General features: G+C 41.8%; 1 protein-coding gene across 1 annotated transcript in view; it reads left to right on the top strand.

The window, feature by feature from the left end:
• Positions 1-300: 300 nt before the first annotated feature.
• The window catches only part of LOC126236242 (ATP-binding cassette sub-family C member 4-like), a 180,777-nt gene continuing 156,568 nt past the window's right edge, over positions 301-24,509 (top strand). Inside the window, exon 1 of the mRNA XM_049945385.1 lies at positions 301-445. Coding sequence (XP_049801342.1) covers positions 372-445 — 74 coding nt within the window. The 5' untranslated portion in view covers positions 301-371. The remainder of the gene's footprint in view (positions 446-24,509) is intronic.

Here is a 24,509-nt window from a genome sequence, read left to right as displayed (position 1 = left end):
AAGTGTATTTGCAGCATATACTAGCATCCAGCAAAGTCCTCGCATAGCTGACAGACCGGATGTCAGAACCACAGAGTGAAAACAGGCTAGAAAGCAGTTCTGAAATAGCGATTAGCGCACGTCCTGCCAGCAGCTGATAGCGCCCGGTCTGAGCCCTCCCGGCCTCGCGCTGTTCGCACACGCCCACACCTGCCGCTCTGATAAGCGACACTCCGCACTGCTTTCCGCTATATACGCAGCGGCGTCGCCCGCCGCCCTTACTGGCGACCAGGCGTCGCGCAGCGCACCAACACCAGACACCAAGCGCCAGCCACCGAGCACCAAGCGCCGAGCACCAGCCACCAGCCACCAGCCACCACACGCCGGCAGCCATGGACGCCGGCAAGAAGCGCACCCGCCACAACCCGCGCAAGACGGCCAACCCGCTGTCCGTCCTCTTCTTCTCGTGAGTCGCTACAGCTCCTCCAAGTTTCACTGCAGCGCTACTGCTGCGGAACGCTGACTTCTCCATTAGCCACCTGCAAGTGATGTCCGCCAATTTCCTGCTCCTTACTTATTTTATTTATTTAGCATGTTCCGTGGGGGACTGAGCGTCAAAGCTACTTGGTCATGAAACGAGTCAGTATATAGTTTCCAGCTGTTTGTGAAATTTATAGAAAAAAAGAGACTAAATAATTAATACAATAGGAAAAATTTGGAGATAGTTCACAAATAAACATCTCGTTACAGAAAATAGTAATCAGCTACTGTGAGGAACTACTATACAGAATAGGAGGAGTGTACCACAAGGAAATCTTTCAATTCACATTTGAAGAGTTGAAGTTCATCACTAATTTTTTTCAGTTTTTCTGGATGCCTACTGATAATGAAACCTTCTGAATAGTACATTCCTTTCTGTATAGTGACAAAGAAAGTGCTACCCATCTGCAAATTGTTTTTTTCGTCCAGTGTTCGCTGAAGTGATGTTGCAGTTTCTTCTGTATGAGTCAGTATTGTCTACAACAAATCTCGCAGAGTTATACGATTTAGAGATACCTGAACAGCAGCCAACTGACTCCTCAGATCTTCCTGACCGTCCTTTTATGGACTGAAAATATTCTTGGTGAGTGCGCACTGCTGAGCCAAATATGATACCATGAGATACTGTAGCGTGAACGTAAAGAACCCTTCGCATTTCAGTGTCAAATACAGTGGAGATTCGCTCATGCAGCATTCAGTTTACGAATCAGATCCTGAACGAGATACTTCCAAAAATGATTTTCATCTAAGAGTCTAAAATAGTCGTTGACACTGACTGTATGACCTCCATGGGACTATAAAATTTCGCTTCCACAAGTATTCCTCGTGAGAAAATGTACACGCTGACAATAATTAAGCTTACGCTATTTGAGCCAGTTTAGACGGAAAACTAGTAACCATTTGGGTACTAGACTTTATAGGAACGATGTTCACACTGTGCGCTGCAGGATTTGCGTTATTACTAGTGTTACGGTCATGACTTTCCGTTAGGCATCGGTACTGGTCACGACATCTGAACATTCCATGGTCCACCGTTCAAAAAGTTTGTAACCTGGAACGTAAACATGGTAAACAATTAACAAATGTTAACTTCTCTTGTGGAAATTAAAACGTGTTTCTTTCAATAGTCTATTTGTTATTTTTCTTCCGCATGTACTTACAAATGTTTCCACAAAGTTTCATTGTCCTCCGATCACGGGGGATCTCTCAACTAGCGAAAAGTTTTTTTTTATAACCACGCTGTATGCACTGCATACTATTACTGTTAAGCTAAGTGCTTACGTTACCGACTACCGCAATCGATAGATCATTTAAATTAAATTCCACGTATTTTACAACAACACTTTTGTCAACGTAAAAAAGAAAATTTATTTAAGACTCGTTACCGCAATCGATAGATCATTTAAATTAAATTCCACGTATTTTACTTCAACACTTTTGTCAACTAAAAAAAGAAAATTTATTTAAGACTCGTCATGTCTAGTGGCTGATAACAGATTTATATCAAGAATACGAATGGACCAGGAGTAAAACCATGTCTCGTTTTCCACTTTACATAATGCCTGTCAGATTCAAATATTTTCCCTGTTTATTGACATTAAAGGGCAACACTCTGTTCCCTCCTTTGCAGACGTGAACCATTGTTGAGCGTTTCCCTAATCCAATAATGCTCCAACGTATGCAAAAGTACTGCACGATCCATCATAAAAAGCCTTGTTAAATCAAAGAGAATACCTAGTATTTCCGAACTACAGTTAGCACTGTATCTCAGGATTTCTAAATTTCATGCAGTCTTCCTGTACTCCGGTCTGTTGTAAGCCGGCTCCTATTCTAATATATCCTCAAGACTTGCTTCAAACAATTCTTTCTTGTTTTTCATAGATTCTACAATCTTCCTAGCTATTCTCTCTGATGTCATTCTTCTACTGACTTTAGAGAAGTACAGCGTTATCTTCTCGCAGTCTGATCTGATTTATTTACTCTTGTACCACAGTTCATCATTTAGTCATACTCTAAATTATCCCGTTTTTCCTACTCCGTGGAATCCTTCCCGATATAATCGTCATTTTCCCTACGTACTCACGTGCTCTCTTCCGCAGCTGAACGACCAGCAAGCTCTGATTCCCTATCGTAAGGCACAGTCAATTATTTTTCCTTATCGGGACGACTAGAGAGGAAATCACTCAGCTTCGTGAGATCAAACGTTAATCTACTTCTAGGGGAGGTATAGTATGCATCTTCGAAAGACACATGGAACCTTAAATATTGCAATCCAGTGACGCACTAGGCATAAGATGTAGCTGTGTCGGAATTCATTAGAACGATTGAAATCGATTACTTGTTATGAATGTTTCTAAGCTTATTAAAGTTGCTTTGTGCTTTACCGGTAGCCATATCATCATTATGAATTCCACAAGGTAACTTTATGTTCGCAATTTCTTGATAGTTCTGCACTTGCTTTCCATGATCCGTAGAGTTGATTTTGTTGCGTACCTAAGGCTCTGCTTTTGGTTGTGATGTCTGAAGCCTTCCGAGATGACATCATTTCTTCGCCGACATCTCCTGAAGCATTTTGCCGCGTATTTTGGCTGCTTCTTTGTCCTTTTTAGTGTTGCCACATGATTAATAATTGCATGGATTTGGATATTGTTTCCGAACATCACAACTGTCAATATCTCCTCAGTGCCATTTCCCTCAGTTTCCTTCTTAATTTTCTGACCGCCACTCAGTCCCCTTTTCCTGTCACCTGAGGTAATCATTAATATTGTCAACATCATACTCGAAAACTGTAGCTTACTTGGAAAATACATTACACAGATGTAGTCATGATTTTCTAGAGGAAATTCTTATTTTTCACATAGCGTCCGAATTCCTCCAAATTGTTTTGTCGATCAAATTGTACGCCTGCTTAAAGTAAACTAACACGATCACTAACTTCGCATAAAAAAGTGTTCGTTTGAGGTGGGAGGTAATGAAAATTACAACTTGATCGGATCCTCACGGAAATATTATTACAATGCTCACTAAACTCTTGTGATGCGCTATAGGCCTCTGCTAGGCTGAGTGGTCTCCATTCCAGTCCTCCTATTAAGGAAAATATTTTATGGTACCGGGGATTGTGCAGACGAAAGTCAGACACGCCAAGTGCTCAGCCACGGAAGAATGTACAAGAGAATATAACAGAAGAGAGGCTGTTGTCTGGTAAGATACTGTGGATAAGGAAAGAAGGCAAAAATTCACTCAGAAGTCATTAAATTGCAGATTCCCTGCTAGTAGACCGGAGTACCCTCCCTCAACGTGATGATGAGTACGCTGGAGTGGATACAAGACTCTCTCTCGCACAACCGAAACACAGGCAGCAGCACCTCAACGCCCTTGTCGATTTACAAAACAAAAAGAGAATGTATTTTTACGGTCTTTGTTTATCTTATATAGGTTTGTCATATGTCAAACTGCTTCCTCGGGATAGGGGTACCTCCTTATACGATCGCAGAATCATCCTGAAAGAGCAATACGTAATTGATGCTGCAGTTGGTGCATCCGTTACTGAAACAGATGAAATATCTTCAAATGTTACTTTTGTGTGCGACGCTGTAATTTTCATCGTTACAACACTCGCACTGTAAGGACTCGGTTACCTCGGAAGATTCAAAGTAATTGTACTTCAGTTTGAAATTACGGCCTTCACCACAGTTCTCATGCTAATAAGCGTCTTTTATCTAATGGTAAATTTGTTTCTTTGATCTACTGTGGGGATGAAGAACTGCATGTTCCGACATCATGGGCGTCGTACCTACCATTCGTCAGCCATGGAACAGGTAAAGTAAGTTCCGTCCATGTGAGGTAAGATTCTGTGTGTTTCTCTTACTTCGAGAAACAATACATTCGTTCATTTCCGTGCATGCACTTTTGTCTCTCACCGTTATCTGCAACGTTAGTCCTGAGATTCAGCCTTCTGGCTGATTTGTCCCTCTATGAACTTTCATGATAACAGGCCCTTGGCTTCAGTTGGTCCATTGAGTAGGTTCCTATATGTTTCTCCAGCTGATAGATAATCATAGCCTTCTTTCAATGTGTCTTCTCTTCCGTTCTGATTTCCAGCACAAAATGCACCAAATCTTAATTTTGTAGTTTGTACCCAGCCCACTGCATCTTTCACCTAGTATTCTCAAATGCACACTTTCTTTTTCAATTACGTGGAGAACTTTCGTTTTTGATACTTTCTCTGTTCAGGTACCGTAAGTTGCCTTCCCACTAATTTAACGACATGTGCTTATGATCTTGCAAATCAAAATCATGTGAAAGGACAAATATCTCCAGTAAGACTAGGATCACAAGAACTAAGTAGCTCCACACTCGTCGAACCGGCTCATCTGAAAGTTATTGGGTCTGCTATAAGACGAAGAAACAGCTTCAATTGAGTCTGTAAGAATGGAGGAGAAGGAAATATTATCAATTCGTTTGGTTCTAAGGTATAAACTCTCAAATATATCAGGATATGTAAGAAACAACCTGGCAGGTAAGAAAGCGTTTAAGGAAGCAGCTGCCTGGCGATAGGAAAAGTTGTATCTCACATAGTAAGCTCGCTGTTGGAGGGGTCGTAAGCAGCTCGAGTGTGTAACCACACTATCTGAAAATAGAGGGCTTACCGCCCAAGCAGGCAGGACAACAGGTCGCTTATCGTTAACAATAAGAGGCATTTGCCAAGCAGTGACTCTGTCACTAGGTACTTCAACGCCAGCCAATGTCGACGGATAACACTACAATGTCACAAATTTTAGTGCTCACTTAAGTAAAGACAAAAAAATATAAGCAAACTGTGAGCCAATTTCCTGCCCTCAAATGGAGAAACCAAAATGGCCAAAGACTTGTTGAAATTTGCAAAAATTTTAACTTTAAAATCATGTCAACAAATTTTAAATAGAACGCTTCTAAACAAAAACTTCGTGGGCATCCAGTACATTTACTGGGGAATGTCAAATCGATCATGTAACAATTTCATACCATAATTACAAAGAAATTTTAAGTGTTCAACGTAGGAAAGGGGCTAATATTGATTCTAACCATTATTTAACGCGAATAAAGGTAAAACAAAAGATGTTATCCCAAAATTTGATACTGCTGAAATAACTCCAACTCTAACAAGCGAACTTGACAGGAAACAATCCTACAATTGGCAAAGCCTAAAAGAAAAGTTCATCAAAACAGCACAAAATTTAATTCCGCCTAGAAAGAAACAAAAACACCCTTGGTGGAACGCGGATTGTGAAACAGTAGTTAAGTGTAGGCATGAGGCATTCAAAACTTAGAATAGTAACGAAACTAAAAATACTTGCAGCACCTTTCTAATTGTAAGAAAAGAAACATCTAAATTAATCCGACTGACTAAAAGAAACTACGAAAACGTACAACTTTTAGAAATCGGGAAATACTCCCAAAAGAACAATACCCAAACGTTTATAAGATATTCAAAACAAAACCAACCGGTTACCAACCTCAAAGTCTTTGCTTCAAAAATGAAAATGGTAGTTTGCTTCTTAACAACCAGGAAAATTGTAAGGCACTTACTAATTATTTTGAAAAATTATTAAACTGTCCAGAACCAGAGAATAAATTCCAACCACAGAAAACTAATGACACCAACCCTAACTCTAAAGAACCTGACGAAATCGAAATAACTAAACAAATTAAGATACTAAAAAACAATAAAGCATCTGGAGAAGACGCTCTAATGGCAGAACCACTAAAATCAGCTGACCCTAACACTATAAAAAGGTTCATTAAAGTAATAGGACATTTCTGGATAACTGAGAAAATGCCTGAGGACTGGGAAAGTGCCCTAATTCATCCATTGCATAAAAAAGGGGGTAGAACCGATGTTAATAATTACCGAAAAACCTCTCTTCTCCCGTTCATATACAAAATTCTCTCACAATGTTTACTGGATCGAGCCCAAGAACAGTTAGAGCCTAAAACTGGTGACTACCAAGCAGGCTTTACACTACGAATTGTTAATTTAAAACTAATTCTTAGGCAGCAAAGGATTTCTACCAACAATATTGTATGTATATTTGTGGATTTTAAAAAGGTCTACAACTCAGTTGATCACGAATCTCTTTTCCAAATTTTAGAGAAAAAAGGGATAGATAATAAAACTCTAACACTGATTAAGAAAACGTTAACCGATACTAGCTCTAAAAATAAATTCATGGCAGAAATTTCTGAACCATTTGATATAAAGTCTGGTGTAAGGCAGGGAGACGACTTTCCCAATTACTATTTAACTGTGTTTTCAAAAGGTAATTACAGAATGGCGAGAGCAAAAGTTAAGTCAAAATATAGATCAGTCCATCAAGTTAGGTAGAAGTAATATTAGAGAAGATTGCCTCACCTTTGCAGATAATCTGGCGATTTTAACTAAGGATATTACCACAGTGCAAAAACAAATTGAAGTTCTTAAAGAACTTGTGGAAACAGTAGGACTACAAATATCATTCGAAAAAACGGAATATATGACACGCAACAAACAAGCACCAACGTTTTTGAAAACGAAATATGAAAAAATAAAAAGAATTTCTCAATTTAAATACTTGGTGGAAATCATACAAGAAAACGGTCTGATAAGCTGCAAACGAGGTTCGCTGTCAAAAAATGGCAACTGCATTCCGATTAACACAAAATATTTCTAATAACAAATCAGTTTCTACATTCAGTACATTTAGGGATTACAGCACTGTAATCAAACCTGAATGACTTTATGACGCAGAAACTTTAATTTTAAATAGAAAGAGGGATAGGGTAGAAATTCAAAAGAAAGAAAGATTATTAGGAAAATATTAGCCCCCAAAATTACTAACGAAGGAACTTACAGGCTGCGAAGTAATAAGGAAATAGAAGAATACACAGACATACATGGTGACATGCGAAACCGAGGACTAAAATTTTATGGGCACTTTAACAGAATTGCACCCACTACGCTGACAAAACAAGCAGTAGAATGCTACGAAAACAGAAGTAAGGCCACAATTGAGCCAGTTAAATGGATCGCTGCGATTAAGGAGGATCTTAAAGTAGCGGGCATAACTCAGGCAGACGTTACAGATAGAAAAACATTTAGTCAAAAGATATTTGATTGGAAAGTTGGTCAGATGCAAATTAGAAAACGGACTGGGACACCGTAGTCTGATGAAAGAAAGAGACTTCATTCTGAAAGGATGAAACAAATTTGGACACAAAAGAAGGCCACCATCAAAGGGACAGTGATTAATTGTACCTCGTGTGGGCCTATTGGGCCCCTACGTGAATAATAATAATAATAATAATAATAATGACTATCCGTTCAGTCAATAGAATAAATTAGTGGGTTGAAGGGAACTATGCTCTCCTTCAAATAAAATGCTAATGAAACATTAACAAACATTTATTATGTTAAATAATTACAAAGTATTGGTATCAACATTCTACGAAAAACAAAATTAGTTGCTGACAACAACTAACAAGACAGGCAAGTCGAGGGATTGCTACCGTATCCTAGCTGCACATTAAATCATTAAGCCACTACAAACCAACGGTTCGTTTAGAAACTCCAGTGATAGATTGAACATCGTAGGAAACGGTACTAAGGCATGAGTCGGGTTTAGCAGAGCTGTGGCAACAGTACTCTTCCTATATAAACATGAACCCCCATTTAGTTAGCCGTGCTGCGATATACTCTCACCAATCTGCTGTGGCTGTAAGTCGGGGGGCCGTGGTCGTAGTGGGGAATCAGAACCTCGCTCGTCAGGACTGGGACACGTCCAGGTGCCACGGCGTCTGGAACTAGCTGTCTGTCCCCATCCCAACGCAAACCAGGAGTGTCTCTTTTTCTTCCACCAGCTTCCGACCCGGCAGTTTGCACCAATCTGGCTACAAACGCCAATCAGGAAAGAACGCCAATAGCGAGCCAGTGCCACATTTAACAAACCCCTGCCCCAGAATGTCGTCAGTCAAGTGCCAATCAGAGCACGTCTTCCTCGCTAGTTTGTCCTACAAATTACCGTCTGATGTCAGCTGGCGATGGGCGAATCAGACCATAGTTTACGCTTCTCAGTTACCCGAGGGCAAACCACATTCCAGACTTGTACTTTTCCGCCATAAATTGTGGTGTCGCAGCAAGCACCTGAATCTGTTGCCCTCGGACATCTCAAGGAGTGAATCGAGCCACAGGCTGCTAAGCCCGACTTAGTGAAAAGGACCAGTAGGTTCCGTGACCTTCCGTCGGTGGTCCCTTGACCCGCGCAAGCAAGCACAAAGTGCTTTGAGTGCCGACGAAACACCTGCCGCATTCAGAGCAGCATTCGGGCTGTGCATTTTTCAAGTATTCACAGGCTGGAGGTATTAGCCCCTTTACTGGCGACCACTGAAATTTTATAAAATATATTTCGCCGCAATAAATCAACGTAATGAGAGTTTAAGTAGAAGCAACTGAAGTGTCCTTCATATCGCCAGTTGTGACAAGTGGCAGGTAAATTTAGTATAAATGGAAAGTGGCAAGCCAGACGGCTTGTAACCTTTCACAGTGACGTGAGTGGTAGCACACTGTTTTTATTATAATCAATATTCTCATTTAACAGGTGAAGGTACAAAGACAAAGCTGAAACTACAGTCACCATTCGTTTCTGGGTCCACTGCATACAGTGGTAGGTAATAAAGGGCTGGAGACGGTACGCTCGACGGTCCTCTTGGTGCTATTCGAGATGAGTCGGTCCCAGGTTCTCCTGCATATCTGGTGATCACTGAAGGGCACCCTTCGACAAGCCCACTGCTTCCTGCTTCTTAGGGGTTTTTGCTACGGAATTACAGATTCATCTCAAATAAATTGAATTTCAAATGCGTACATCCTAAGCTTATCGTACCACATCCATTGATAATTTAGAATTGTCGTTTCTATGCAATGTTTTCTTAGGATATTCCATCAGTGTTCAGTAGGGTTCCAATTATGACGCTGAGAAGACCAATACGTATACAGGGCTGTCGAGGAACGATTCCGTCTACGATCTCTCATCGTGAAATGCTCGTTCATTACTGGTATTATACGACAGGATGACAGTACATGTATTAAGATATCAAGGAAAAACTTCTGCCTTACTTGAGAGAGTTGTAGTGGATAAAAACCATACAGGCAGATAGAGACTGGAACATGTCCAACAAATAACTGACACGGTTGGTGCAAGTGCTATAGTGACATGAAGAAGTTGGCAGAGTAGAGGAATAATTTGTAGTGGGCCACATCGAGCCGGTCAGAAAACTGATGAGAAAAACAGCAAAGCCCAGCAGAGACTCTCTTCACGTCCTCTTAAATCTCTACTGTGCCATTGACAAGCAGACAACAAAACGCTCCTGCAATTTTCTTGGCAAACAAACTTACACTTTACTCGTTCGTTTCAGGCACTACAGTAACTGACTAGAAGCCATTTATTTTCTCGAAGTGAGTGTAGTGTTACGTTTCCACTGATCTGGAAAATCGGTAAGCCGATGTATTGGTGACTAAAATTTTTCGAGTCATGTTGATACATCTGTTAACGCCGAACTACGTTACTGTCATAGACGTTCTCGATCACATAGTAAGTCGAGTAAACTATTTCAGACGATAGTACATGTGGCACGATCTTCATGGGGAAGTCAGAAAATCACAAAGAGATCACCAGTATGCAGCGGCGGTGTTTACAGTCTCATTAGTTAAAGCTCTGCGGCTGTTATCTCACGGTGCAGCTGGATTCATCAGCGTTAACTGGCCCAGGTGTTTACATGAAATATAAAGTGGCGACGCATCTTGGTTTCTCTACACAATGAACGGGTGGAAATGTTCTACGTCATTAGCGACAATAAATGGCAATATAATCCGACATTCGCCACTTATGCGGAGGACGAGAACACTAAATGAGTCATGGGGTACATACATTGGCCTTCCAACTGAAGACATAAGAAGACAAACTGGTTCGATCTTTGTTTTATGAACAGATGTGAGTTTTGAGCACCTATGCAATGTTAAAAAAATGAAAATGCCCAGAGGTATATGGAAATATGGAAGAACCCACTGTGCAAGCAGTAATATTGTCATGTCCTAACCACACTCAGGTAAAAATGTGAAAGCAGATTAGTGAATTAAATATAAGTTATAACTAAGCGCACCTTTATTACAAACACCAACGTACATCCAGAACAGAACGACGTCTCGTGCGAAGAGTGCTGTTACTTATACAAACATCTAGAATGCTAGTGTTTAAACAACCATTAGGATTTCTCACGAAGGAGTGGACCACGTCTCCGTTCTTTTCTGCTCTTGATGAAGGATCATGATCCTCTACTTCATATGTGACGTCCGATAAGCGACGAAGGAGACTGTACGGCCCAAAGCAGCGCTTCAGTACCTTCTCTGATAGTCCCACTTGCCGCACAGGCGTAGAAGTCCATACGAGCCTCCAAGCTGTATATCTCTGGCCACTCCTTATACTGCTCTCGCTCTTCCTCCTGGGCATCCAGAATCCCTATGCTAGCAAGCTGCCTTGCTTCTTCGGTCCTGATATGTTCCACATAGTCATCCTCAGTATCGTCCACTGTCGTTTCAACCTCGTGACCGTGGAGCAGAAAGAATGGTGGGAAGCATGTATTGTCATGCACGAATGACACTACTGGCAATATTGTGTGGCAATTTCTGTGTTCGATATTAACGTACATAGAGAATAAATCTGCCAACGTCTTATTAATTAAGATCCCAGCCGTAGTTTGACACTGAATTAAATTCAGTGGCAATAAGTGAAAATTTTTGCCGGATTGTAATTCGAAGCCGGATTTATCGCTTTACGCGAATGGTCGCCTTAACCGCTTTGGTTATTAGGACACGCTTACCGTCCAGCCCAAATTCTCAGCTTGTACACAACACATGTAGCGTTCACCGTTCATTATCCTCATTTCTCGCAGCTTTACCTGATTTCCACAAGAGTTTGGACATAGTATGCATCCGCACTGAAGTTATCACTACCATCAGGTTACACATGTATTATTATATATCCGATAGAACAGACACCACACATATAACTCTTGTAGGAATTCGGTAAAGCTGCGAGCACTGACGATAATGGACGGCGGACGTTACATGTATAGTGTTGAACAAGTTGAGAAATTGAACTGGACGGAAGGTGTGTCCAAACAGCCTCAGTGGTTGAGTTGACCGATCACACAAAGTGGAAAATCCAGGTTTGAATTTCAGTCCGGCACAAATTTTCACTTGTCGCTACTGAATTTAACTTAGTGCCCAGTTGTGTCCGACAGAGAAGACACCACACATATAATAATCTTATTAAAGCGTTCTGTCAGGTCATCCGTCTCCGGATGGTGCGCAGTTATCAACCTGTGAAATTTTTTCTGTTACTAGTCTCGACTGGAAACCTTTTCTATGATCAGATATCATCACACAGTGTGCCCTGTGCTAAAATGATGTCTTCTATAATGAACTATGCAATTTCTGGAGCTTCGATAGTCGGCACAGCTTTAATGATGACATCAGTGGTCAGGTCGTCACTGCAGACTATTATCTATCGATTCCTATTTATCAATTTTGGGAACTTCCCCAACAGATAGATTCCAATTCGGTGGAATGGCGCTGCTACCGGTGGGATTGGTAGCAGATGCCCGGGATGCACAAACGATACTTTTTTTCCTAGGCCCTATTGGTTTTTTCTTTTTTTTTTTTTTACAGCATTTAGCTACACCTTCTAGCTACTTCTCCACATTGTCCCAGCTCTGACTTAGACATTTTTTGTTCAGCTGTACCAAGATTCCAATACCTTTGTCATGGAACGCAGCTGCCCATGCATTTCGCCAGTTCTCTGCACTGGTCTGCAGCTATTTGTCAATGGGAAAATTCTGTCCTTATAGCCACCGTTTCATGTGGGATGAAAATCAGAGGGAACTAAGTCTGAGCTGTGTGATGGTGGTGGGTAATCAAACATTTCCCATCGAAAATGGTGCAGGCGCATAAGCGCATATTTGTTGCAACAGCTGCGTGCAGCTAAGCATTGTACTGTAAAAGAAGAATGCCTATTCACAATATTCCTCTTCATTGTTATAAACTGCTCTTCGTAGACGATTTTTTCGAATCACTTGATCCACTCGCTAAACAAGATGATTGATTGTCACTCGCTTCCTTCCCTAATCAACTATATATGAAGTTCCTTAGCCTACTTCAAAGTTCCTGCAACACTGCCGCACTTTGCCGTCATTCAGCATAGATATGTTACGTGGAATGCATGGAAATCGGGAGGAGCTTCTCACCATGAAGAAATCGAAAACAGCACATATGTCTCACACGGCGATTTTTCTAGGCATCTTTACGTCCTCACTGCTTTCTCAGAACTGGAAAGTGTGCTCTGACATGCTCGATGGCCATACTATAAACACTGTGCAACACACCAGGACAGAGCTTCATCTGATTTTCTAGTTCTAATTTGGCAACCGATCTGACATTAAAAAAATAATAAAAATAAAATAAAAACTATAAAAGCTCTCTTAACTGCTTCTGTCTTTGGCTTTCCTTACAGTGGCTCACATAGGATCTAACGGATCGATAGAGACCCCACCAGTCGTAGCCACTCGTACTACAGAATTCATACAAACTGCTGCGTTCTGCCAAAGGATTCTTTGAAAAGCACTCTTTCTCGGTTGTAGAATAGTTCATCTCTAACGAAGGGATTACTATGGAAGCATAAGCTATCACTGTGTCAGCACTTCCCTGAATTTATACTAGAACTGCCCCTATTTCAAAAGCGCTAGTGTCTGTGTGATATTCTGTCTCGGCATTCTTATCATACAATTCTAAAAAAGGAGAAGATGCTAGCGCCTCCTTCTTAAGGACAAGGAAGTTGTTCCTTGCTCGTCGTTCCAGGAAAATCTGACGTCCCTCTTGAGTAGTTCTTGCAAGGGACGAACTTGGGTCCGGAAATCCTTTATGAATCGTCAATAGTACTCCGAAAACACATCTTACACCACGAATGAGCCGAAGATTCGGGAAATCTGACTGCTCTTATTTTCTATGGACCGGGACAAACTCCAACGTCATTGATTGGAATTATACTTCTCACTTGACGAAGAAGCACTATTTTGCATTCAGGTGGAGACCTGGAGTCTGAACACATTTCAGCATGGTTGTCAGCTAACTTAAGGGTTCTTCAAATGTCTTTGGATAAATGTCAAAGTCATGCAGATAGCAAAGACACATCGTCCATTTAAGGTGTTGAAGCAGATTGTCCATTGTGCATTTGGGTGGCTGGAGCGTTACATAGTCCAGACGACATAACTTTAAACTCATAGACGCCTCAGCAGTTATAAAGGAAGTCTTTTCCCAGCCTGCCTTGTCAATCTCGATTTGCCGGTAGCCTGTCAAAATTTCCATAGATGAAAAATACTTTCTTCCTTTAAAGCAATCTAGGGTGTCATCAGTGCACGGCACTGAATAAACATCTTTCTTCATGATTTTGATTAGTCATCAGTAGTCGACGCAGAAGCGCCATCTGCCGTCCTTCTTCTTCATGAGGACTACTAGAGAGAACCAAGGACTCTCTGAAAGTTCAGTGACATCATCTTGAAGCGTATTGCTCATTTTCTCCTAGATTATACGATGTTCATTCGGCGGTACTTTACATGAGCGATAGCGGATGTTCCTCAGTGCAGATACGGTGTTTTACCAAAGGCAGTCGGTCTGTCTTTCCTCCACTCTGGAATGGAAAGCATCCGAAAACTGACGCAGAACGACTATCAGTCGCAGACAATGTTGTTAGGTCAGGGCAGATCCTACTGTAAAATCGATAGCAGCTTCCTCCCTTGCATTGTCTGTAATGGTGACAGAGCACGATTCTTCATCGATGGCAGTAAGTTGCCCTCCTGAACTGGTTTGACTGCCCTTACGCAATATATTTAGGGATTAATTGTGACTGCTCTTGACAATGATCCAGAGTTCTCCTTGACCACCTATAATGCTTATAAACGTCTGGCATGTAGATTTATCTTGTGAGACTGAGTAACTATTTGTAGATGACAAAAGCTTCAGATCATATAAATTGAAGTTGGAGGGAGGAGAAAAGGAAGGGAAGAAAAAGAATTAAACATATCAGATGTATCAGAACTTTATGTGAAATCAGCGGCGAGGAGTGATAATGTGTGTCAGTCTGAATCTAGAACCCGTGATTTCCTGTTTACTAGGCAGCTGCGTTAACCACTGCACCATCCAGACACAGTGTTTATCTTATATCCGTGGACTATCTCTGCACGCTTCCTGGCCAACTTACATCCCCCCTTGCGCCAGCTGTCCCCAGTTCTACATCTACATCTACATCCATCATCCATACTCCACAAGCCACCTGACGGTGTGTGGCAGAGGGTACTTTGAGTACTTCTATCGGTTCTCCCTTCTATTCCAGTCTCGTATTGTTCGTGGAAAGAAAGATTGTCGGTAAGCCTCTGTGTGGGCTCTAATCTCCCTGATTTTATCCTCATGGTCTTTTCGCGAGATATACGTAGGAGGGAGCAATATACTGCTTGACTCCTCGGTGAAGGTATGTTCTCGAAACTTTAACAAAAGCCCGTACCGAGCTACTGAGCGTCTCTCTTGCAGAGCCTTCCACTGGAGTTTATCTATCATCTCCGTATTGCTTTCGCGATTACTAAATGATCCTGTAAGGAAGTGCGCTGCTCTCCGTTGGATCTCTGTCTCTTCTATCAACCCTATCTGGTACAGATCCCACACCGGTGAGCAGTATTCAAGCAATGGGCGAACAAGCGTACTGTAACCTACTTCCTTTGTTTTCGGATTGCATTTCCTTAGGATTCTTCCAATGAATCTCAATCTGGCATCTGCTTTACTGACAATTAATTTTATATGGTCATTCTATTTTAAATCACTCCTAATGCCTACTCCCACATAATTTGTGGAATTAACTGCTTCTAGTTCCTGGCCTGCTATATTGTAGCTAAATGATAAAGGATCTTTCTTTCTATGCATTTGCAGCATATTGCACTTGTCTACATTGAGATTCAATTGCTATTCCCTGCACCATGCGTCAATTCGTTGCATATCCTCCTGTATTTCAGTACAAGTTTCTATGTCCATGTACACGTCCATGTTCGAGTCCTCCATCTTCGCTAATTTCAGATGCCCGCCGGAAGTCGAACATTGATGTGCATCCACACTGAAGGTTGTAGACTCATTGCCCATCGAGACGAATCAGTTATGCGAATGCGTGGTATCTGTTCTTAGGGACATGTCAAAAAGGACATATATCACGCATTCAATTTAAAACTTCAGAGTTTAACGGGCATCTCGATTGACGTCCGGAACTCGTCTCGTTGATGGTGGTGTGATAACAACGTCTTCAGAGGTAAACAACCGCCTAGAGCAATCTTTGCTATGTGTGCTTGTTGGAATAGTTGCATCAGTCTGGAGCTCTGATCTTCCACAGTCTACGACTGCTTGCGAAGCCTGCAACAATTCCCATCCGGTAGCAATGTTATGACTACACTCCGTAATTCGAAGGGCAGCATTCCGTCAATGGTAGTTACTTCTCAGAACATCTTGCACCGTTCTACGTTGTCGAACACGTTTTCCAGGTCGACTAAGCCTATGAACATGTACTAATTTTTCTTTGCTCTTGCTTCCATAACGAACAGCAACATTAGTACTGCCCCCTCTAGTGCCCTTACGTTTTCCAAAGCCAAAACAATCGCCACATAACATATCTTCAGTATTCTTTTCCATTCTTGTGTATATTATTCTTGTCAGCATCATGAATGAAAGAGCCATTATACTAATTCTACAATAGTTCTCGTACTTATCTGCCCCTGCCATCTTCGGGGTTGTGTGGGTGATCTTTTTCCGAAAGTCTGGTGGTATGTATCACGAATCATAGATTCTACAAGCCAATTATGATAGTCGCTTCTTAGCCACTTCCGAACGAACGATGACTATCCATTCTGCCTTATTTGACGGCAAGTCTTCCAAATGTCTGCTAAACTCTAATACTGGGTGCCACACGTCTTGCCTGTCGGGTCCCACTTCTTCTTCAGTCGCATGAGACAAGTTTTCTCCTAGTCGTGGAGGCCTTCAAGGTACCTATCACTCTCTCCTCTGGGTTTAACAGAACAATTTCCATTGCAGTCTTAATGTTGGCGTCATTGCTTTTAATTTCTCGAAAGCTTGACTTTCATACATGCTGAATCAATCCTTCGGACCATCTTTTCGTTTTCGATTTCTTCTCATTTTTCCTATAAGGCCGGCCGCGGTGGTCTAGCGGTTCTAGGCGCTCAGTCCGGAGCCGCGCGACTGATACGGTCGCAGGTTCGAATACTGCCTCGGGCATGGATGTGTGTGATGTCCTTAGGTTAGTTAGGTTTAAGTAGTTCTAAGTTCTAGGGGACTGATGACCTTAGATGTTAAGTCCCACAGTGCTCAGAGCCATTTGAACCATTTTTGAACCAATATTCTGCTCATATTTTCCCATGCAAATGCATTATAAACGTGTGATGGATTCAAGTAAGCCACAGGATCTTCAAAAATACGTTGATGTTTATTTACAAAAATAATTTTATTCGGAAATTTCTTTTAACAACATAAAACAGTAATGAAAAAGTAGAGTTGTGAAACAAATTACACAACTTTAACCAACTTTAAACATTGTCTTTGACTGATGGAACAGAAAATAAGTCCCTTTTGACAAGTTTTGGAGGGTTAATCTTCTCCTTAATATCGCACCATTTATAATGGAGAATGTCTCTTTGCTTAGGCCAGCATCCTCTGACGTTGACTCGCTTTCCACTTGTTTCGATGGTTTCTTCGTTTTCTCTGTGTTATTCTTCCCCTTTTCTGCGGTTGTTTTGGGTGACATTTTTAGTGTTTTACCCTACCGTTTAAGCATTTTTCCAGTTGTTCTTCTGCAAAATCATTGTACTTGCATCTCCCAGACAATCTTCTGTATTTAGACGGTGTAGTGAGCTTTAAACCTAAATAATTTCAAACTTATTTTGTATTAGGCACAAATTGAAAATAACTTGTTACAACCTGTAACAGGTGTTTTAATTTGATGTAATAGAAGAATATACATGTCCAAGTGTTACTTGGATCCAAGCCGATCGTGGGTACAAGTAGCCCTTGTATGTGGTTATCAGTACACCGGCATACACTCTGATGAGTAACATTTTAAAGGTGATTTATAGTTGAACATTTACATAAAATTACATAATTTACTGTTTAAGGAATAAAACTGTGCCCTTACTGCATTCAAAATATCGATTCTTCGCACGTTAGACAAATAAGTTGTTGGATGAGGAAAACAGTACATGTGTTACAGCTTAACATAACTCTGGCAACGACTTGTCGAAATACACAGAGTGCGCCAGAGCGTGCTGAGCCCTGCTGCCTCGTGGATGAACTAAGGACTGCGTCGAATATTTCAACGAACCAATACAAGTAACAGCTTAAGTGCCTTTAACGTTTTGGTTTCAATTAACCCTCCAGGGTAAAAGTAACCCAGATCTGTAGTAAAGTATTCAGGAATGGTACGAAACTATGCAGGAGTGGTACGTTATTTGAAAACGTAGTCATGTGGGTATCCATAATGAAAGCCTAGGTCTAATTCAACTTGTGTTTCTAGTGTACTGAAGTTGTAACGTGAACCATAGTAGAGCCGTCTCTGTGCAGACAAACTTAATGTGATAAATAGACTAGTCCCCACATATGCCGCAACAGGAGAAGCCAGTCTCTGGATAAGGAGTACAAGCACGCTAAGATATGAATGTCTTGCATTATCTGATTTTGTGCCAACTGCGATCTTCTTAGTAAAACTTTCGTTCTTAAGTATCTGCCATAGGGTTTCTCGTAAGCAGCTAAACGGAGAACTTTGTACGTTACACATCGATACTAGTCTTCTCTGTAGCGGGTGCCCGTCGTAAGAGCCGTCAGGTGTTTTGCCAAATCTGAAACTGGAGTCAGCCCAGACTACTCATGACGATGACATGTTTCATGCGATACCTAGTGTTCACGGTAAGCGTTGGTTTGTTTGCCGTTACGAGCAAATTGATTTTTAAAGTGGGATTTTACGTGCGCATTAGATGGAGCACTTCAAAATTATTCTGGTGCGATATCCGTGTTTTCGACATGCATCAATATGGACTTTAAACCACGATAAATACTCCAGCGTCGAGTTTCGTACGCCACGGCCTGCCACGGTGACTGCTGGCGTCATACAGCAGCGCTGCTCAGTACCTGCTGGAGTACTCGTTATTCTCCGTGTTTTAATGTCCCTGTTATAATACATCGACAAAAAAAAAATATTGCACTAGAAAAATTTGCGACCGCACCACGTAATGGGCACATAAAATTTCCCTATAAAAATCATTTTGTTCGTAATGAGAAACAAATTGAGGTTTTCCGGTGACACTGGGTTGACACTGGGCGTCGCATGGAAGACGTTATGAGTAGAGACTGACTCCAACTACACACTGCAAAAAATGAAACTGCAAATAGCTATCGAAACATCAGAGAATTTATTTATTTAATTAATTTATTTATTTAATCGTATGGCTAGGGCCCCCTTCGAGCAGGCCGTTCGCCGGGTGCGGGTCTTTCAATTTGACGCCATTTCGGCGACCGGAAGTCGATGGGGATGATAGGATGATGATGAGGACAACAGAACACCCAGTCCCTGGTCGGAGAAAATTCCCCGACCCAGCCGGGAATCGAACCCGGGCCCAGAGGATTGACAATCCGTCACACTGACCATCCAGCTACCGGTGGCGAGCACCAGAGAAAATGTACCTGAAGACTCTTAGGAGGAATTCCCGGTATATGTATGTAGTCTTGACAGAGCTTGATCCCGTACAGGTCAGACCTTGTACTTTAAAGTCGCTTGCCCGGTATCGGCAGATAAATATGCTTACATGTCCAAATACTAAAATGAAGACTTTCGCGGCCGGAAATATCATGTCCATTATAATTATCCGGGCTGTTATGCCGTGGTCGGTTGATGAATTTTGTCTCAATTCCCAACGTTTCATCTCCGACTGCGGGAGACATCTTCAAGGGGGTCCGTAGGTCGGCGGAATTCCAACACACCCACTGGCTCGAATGTCAGTAGCGATCCAGTGGGTGTGTTGGACCTTCCATCGACCTACGGACCCCCTTGAAGATGTCTCCCGCAGTCGGAGACGAAACGTTGGGAATTGAGACAAAATTCATCAACCGACCACGGCATAATATCCCGGATAATTATAATGGACATAATGGACATGCATGTCCAAAGAAACTTTGCATCGTAATCAGAATAACAAAAAAAAAGGAAAATGGTTCAAATGGCTCTGAGCACTATGGGACTCAACATCTTAGGTCATAAGTCCCCTAGAACTTAGAACTACTTAAACCTAACTAACCTAAGGACATCACACACACCCATGCCCGAGGCAGGATTCGAACCTGCGACCGTAGCAGTCCCGCGGTGCCGGACTGCAGCGCCAGAACCGCTAGACCACCGCGGCCGGCCAATCAGAATAACACAAGCACTGCAATATCGTATACGTACAGTATTAGTCCTTGAATAAATACACAGTTAATGAACGTATTGCAAAACTCTTACACTTTATGACAAAGTGTCATCAGATTCAGTGCAAACATGTTGAATAAGAGATGATATAGAACTGAACCTTGTGGCAGGCCTTTGCTTTTGCCTTGAGGCCCCCATAGAGTTTTTTCCTCTTTATTTGTTCTCTTCATTATCAGACAGCTGAGAGATTAAGTGAATAAGCTAGGTCGCGATGACACCGGGAGAATTCTGCTTATGCACTTTCGCAGCCAGCATCGGTAACGCATCATCAGAGTTGTTTACGCCTGTAAAAACTGCAGTGACATATTCATTTCGGCTGAAGCGTGGTTGGAAATCGGCTGCAAATTTTATAAGATTTTCATTCATGCCATATCCTCTTCGAAAACAAAACACAGATGAGCGATGGAATAGAACAACTCAAGTCATTGTTTAAAAAATCCTTTTCAACACTTCCTGTGTGCAACTTAGGGGTGTTATTAGTCTATTCGATTGTGCTTTGTTAGGTTTATCACATTCTCTTGTCGGTATTATTGTCATCCCCTTCCATTCGTCAGTATTGATTGGTTTGTTCGAAATATTTTTGTAGAGATTACAGAGGTGACTCCTCCCTTTGTCCGATAGCGAAGATAGCTTGCATTAATGTAAACTAGCAATTCCTGCGAAGCTGTATCTTCCAAAGACCAGCGCTCTGTCGAGTTCAGCTGCAGTAAAGCTAATACTCGGAAAATGATCGTTTTCATCAAACGACACATCAACAAGTTCGTCAACTGGATCTAGAGCCTAAAGCCCCACGAAACGGTCGATTAATATGTTTGGAAGCGCTGAAGAACTATACTGTACCATGCTGTACGCATTCGCATAAATCTTCGCAAATTGTTGAGCTGAGCGAGTCTTTGGTTAAGGTATTGCAGCAGGAACAGAAAGAAAAGAAAAAATCCAGCCTTCTGCATGTTTCTAACGCGATGACATGGAGAACATAGGTATCGTTGCCGCATTCGTTGTAATACCCCACAGCTGATAGTGAGGTTTGCACAGCTAAAACCGCACCTGATAACAACCAAGTTACGTTGCTAGTGGACTAGTGAGCGGTCTCGGACACCAACTCCATTTAGTGCTGGTGGCTTTATCAAAAGGAGCTGAACCTATTTTTCAGATACAGTCATAGCGAAACACGCCTTGCTTAAAAACAAAATGTTGAACGCAAGTGTCGTCTTTCGCTTTTTAGGGCATAAAGAAGCGTTCGATAACAGCAAAGGAAATGTTTGTAGGTTCAGCTCACAGTGAACTCATGTTTGTCTTTCAAACTGGAACTTCGAAGAAGGTGTGACACACACCTTGGATGAAAAGATGGTGACAATTTCTACTTAGAACTGCCCTCATATACGAAACAAAAAGCAAAACCGCCTGCTGACATTCTGCACTACTGAAAAGCACTACACTTTATTTCTGAGATTTCAAAAATGGTTCAAATGGCTCTGAGCACTATGGGACTTAACATCTGTGGTCATCAGTACCCTAGAACTTAGAACTACTTAAACCTAACTAACCTAAGGACATCACACACATCCATGCCCGAGGCAGGATTCGAACCTGCGACCGTAGCAGTCGCGCGGTTCCGGACTGAGCGCCTTAATCGCGAGACCACCGCGGCCGCCTTCTGAGATTTCTCTGTCTGACTGGTATAAATTATATATCTGCTTTTGTTAAGTCTGGTGTGGTGTCACCGCCAGACACCACACTTGCTAGGTGGTAACTTAAATCGGCCGCGGTCCTGTAGTACATGTCGGACCCGCGTGTCGCCACTGTGTAATCGCAAATCTAGCGCCACCACATGGCAGGTCACAAGACACGGACTAGACCTCGCCCCAGTTGTACAGACGACATAGCTTGCGACCAGACGTACGAAGCTTTCCTCTCATTTGCCGAGAGACAGATTGAATAGCCTTCAGCTTAATCCATAGCTACTACCTAGCAAGGCGCCATTTGTATCAGTGCTTATAGCTAACGAATATTCAAGAGAGATGTATTCCAAGGATTCATTAAAAGTTAAGTAACAAACCTATATGTACTTTTCCTCTTATTCATTAATAAGTCTCATGTTCCAGAACTTCAAGCCCGTCTGCGTTAGTTTAGCGTGCACCTAGCTACCTCGTTGTGTCTGGACGGTAGGACCTGGACACAACATCTGGGATATCTAGAAGAGCACAATTTCACATGTTACCACGACTAGGAAAACAGAACGCGGGACAGCTTGTTTACAGTAACAAATACAGGGAAGTTCCCGAAGCACAGATTTCTAAAATTATCAAACTAAAGGGACGAAAAAAAAATTAGTGAATAATATTTACTACTATCTTGCAGGATTATCTCCAGACCACGTGTGCGGCCAATCGAATTGGCATCTTTCCACAGCTCTACATTAATAATGAGTTACTTTAATCCCATTGTTGCCAAAATGCTTTTTGATCCTTGGGATGTAGATAGTCTAACGCTACCAAATGATTTACCATAGGCATTTAGCTTCTTTCCACTTGTGAAGCATCTCCAGTGCGATTCGGATCTTATTAGTGCATATGTGCCGTCCTGGAGTTGTATTTAGACGGTTTACAGTAAACGAATAAAAGAAATGGTTCTGAGCATTATGGGACTTAATTTCTGAGGTCATCAGTCCCCTAGAACTTAGAACTACTTAAACCTAACTAACCTAAGGACATCACACACATCCATGCCCGAGGCAGGATTCGAACCTGCGACAGTAGTGGTCGCGCAGTTCCAGACTGTAGCGCCTAGAAGCGCTCGGCCACCCCGGCCGGCAAACGAATAAAACCGAAACACAGTGATCAGTGAAAGTGAAGTGTGAAGATTAAATCCGATCGTAAAGCGCGGAAACTCGTACATCCTGGGTGGGCAAACCATCTAAGTACAACTCAAAGACAGCACATATGCACTAATATGATCACAAATTGCCACTGAAGAGGCTTCACAAATACAAATAAGCGAATAGCGTATGCCACAATAAAAACAGCGTATCATTTAGCTGCGATTACGACCCATATGCCAAGGATGTAGAAGCAACTAAGGACTAACGAAAAACTCCAAAACAATTTTTTTTGAATATGTAAGTAGAGGTAGCTAATATCTTTTACCGCATCTCATATAGTTTCGATTTGTTTCCTGTAGAGCATTTGTAGACTTAGAGAAAGCTTTTGACAATGTTGACTGGAATACTCTCTTTCAAATTCTAAAGGTGGCAGGGGTAAAATACAGGAAGCGAAAGGCTATTTACAATTTGTTCAGAAACCAGATGGCAGTTATAAGAGTCGAGGGGCATGAAAGGGAAGCAGTGGTTGCGAAGGGAGTGAGACAGGGTTGTAGCCTATCCCCAATGTTATTCAATCTGTATATTGAGCAAGCAGTGAAGGAAACAAAAGACAAATTTGGAGTAGGTATTAAAATCCATGGAGAAGAAATAAAAACTTTGAGGTTCGCCGATGACATTGTAATTCTGTCAGAGACAGCAAAGGACTTGGAAGAGCAGTTGAACGGAATGGACAGTGTCTTGAAAGGAGGGTATAAGATGAACATCAACAAATGCAAAACGAGGATAATGGAATGTAGTAGAATTAAGTCGGGTGATGCTGAGGGAATTAGATTAGGAAATGAGACACTTCAAGTAGTAAAGAAGTTTTGCTTATTGGGGAGTGATGATGGTCGAAGTAGAGAGGATATAAAATGTAGATTGGCAATGGCAAGGAAAGCGTTTCTGAAGAAGAGAAATTTGTTAACATCGAGTATAGATTTAAGTGTCAGGAAGTCGTTTCTGAAAGTATTTGTATGGAGTGTAGCCATGTATGGTAGAGAAACATGGAAGATAAATAGTTTGGACAAGAAGAGAATAGAAGCTTTCGAAATGTGGTGCTACAGAAGAATGCTGAAGATAAGGTGGGTAGATCACGTAACTAATGAGGAGGTATTGAATAGGATTGGGGAGAAGAGAATTCGTGGCGCAACTTGACTAGAAGAAGGGATCGGTTGGTAGGACATGTTTTGAGGCATCAAGGGATCACAAATTTAGCATTGGAGGGCAGCGTGGAGGGTAAAAATCGTAGAGGGAGACCAAGAGATCAATACACTAAGCAGATTCAGAAGGATGTAGGTTGCAGTAGGTACTGGGAGATGAAGAAGCTTGCACAGGATAGAGTAGCATGGAGAGACGCATCAAACCAGTCCCAGGACTGAAGACAACAACAACAACAGGCTGAATGTCAACAGAAAGGTATTATTTGAGATTCCTTCGAATTGTCGTCAATCTATGCTAGGATATGCCTTTCCTTATGAGAGTGCGAGTCACACTGCTGTAATTTCCAG

The sequence above is a fragment of the Schistocerca nitens genome, chromosome 2 (genome assembly GCF_023898315.1).
Source record: "Schistocerca nitens isolate TAMUIC-IGC-003100 chromosome 2, iqSchNite1.1, whole genome shotgun sequence".
Classification (NCBI taxonomy): domain Eukaryota; kingdom Metazoa; phylum Arthropoda; class Insecta; order Orthoptera; family Acrididae; genus Schistocerca; species Schistocerca nitens.
The sequence above is the reverse complement of the archived record's forward strand: the minus strand, read 5'-3'. Positions and strand labels throughout refer to the sequence as shown.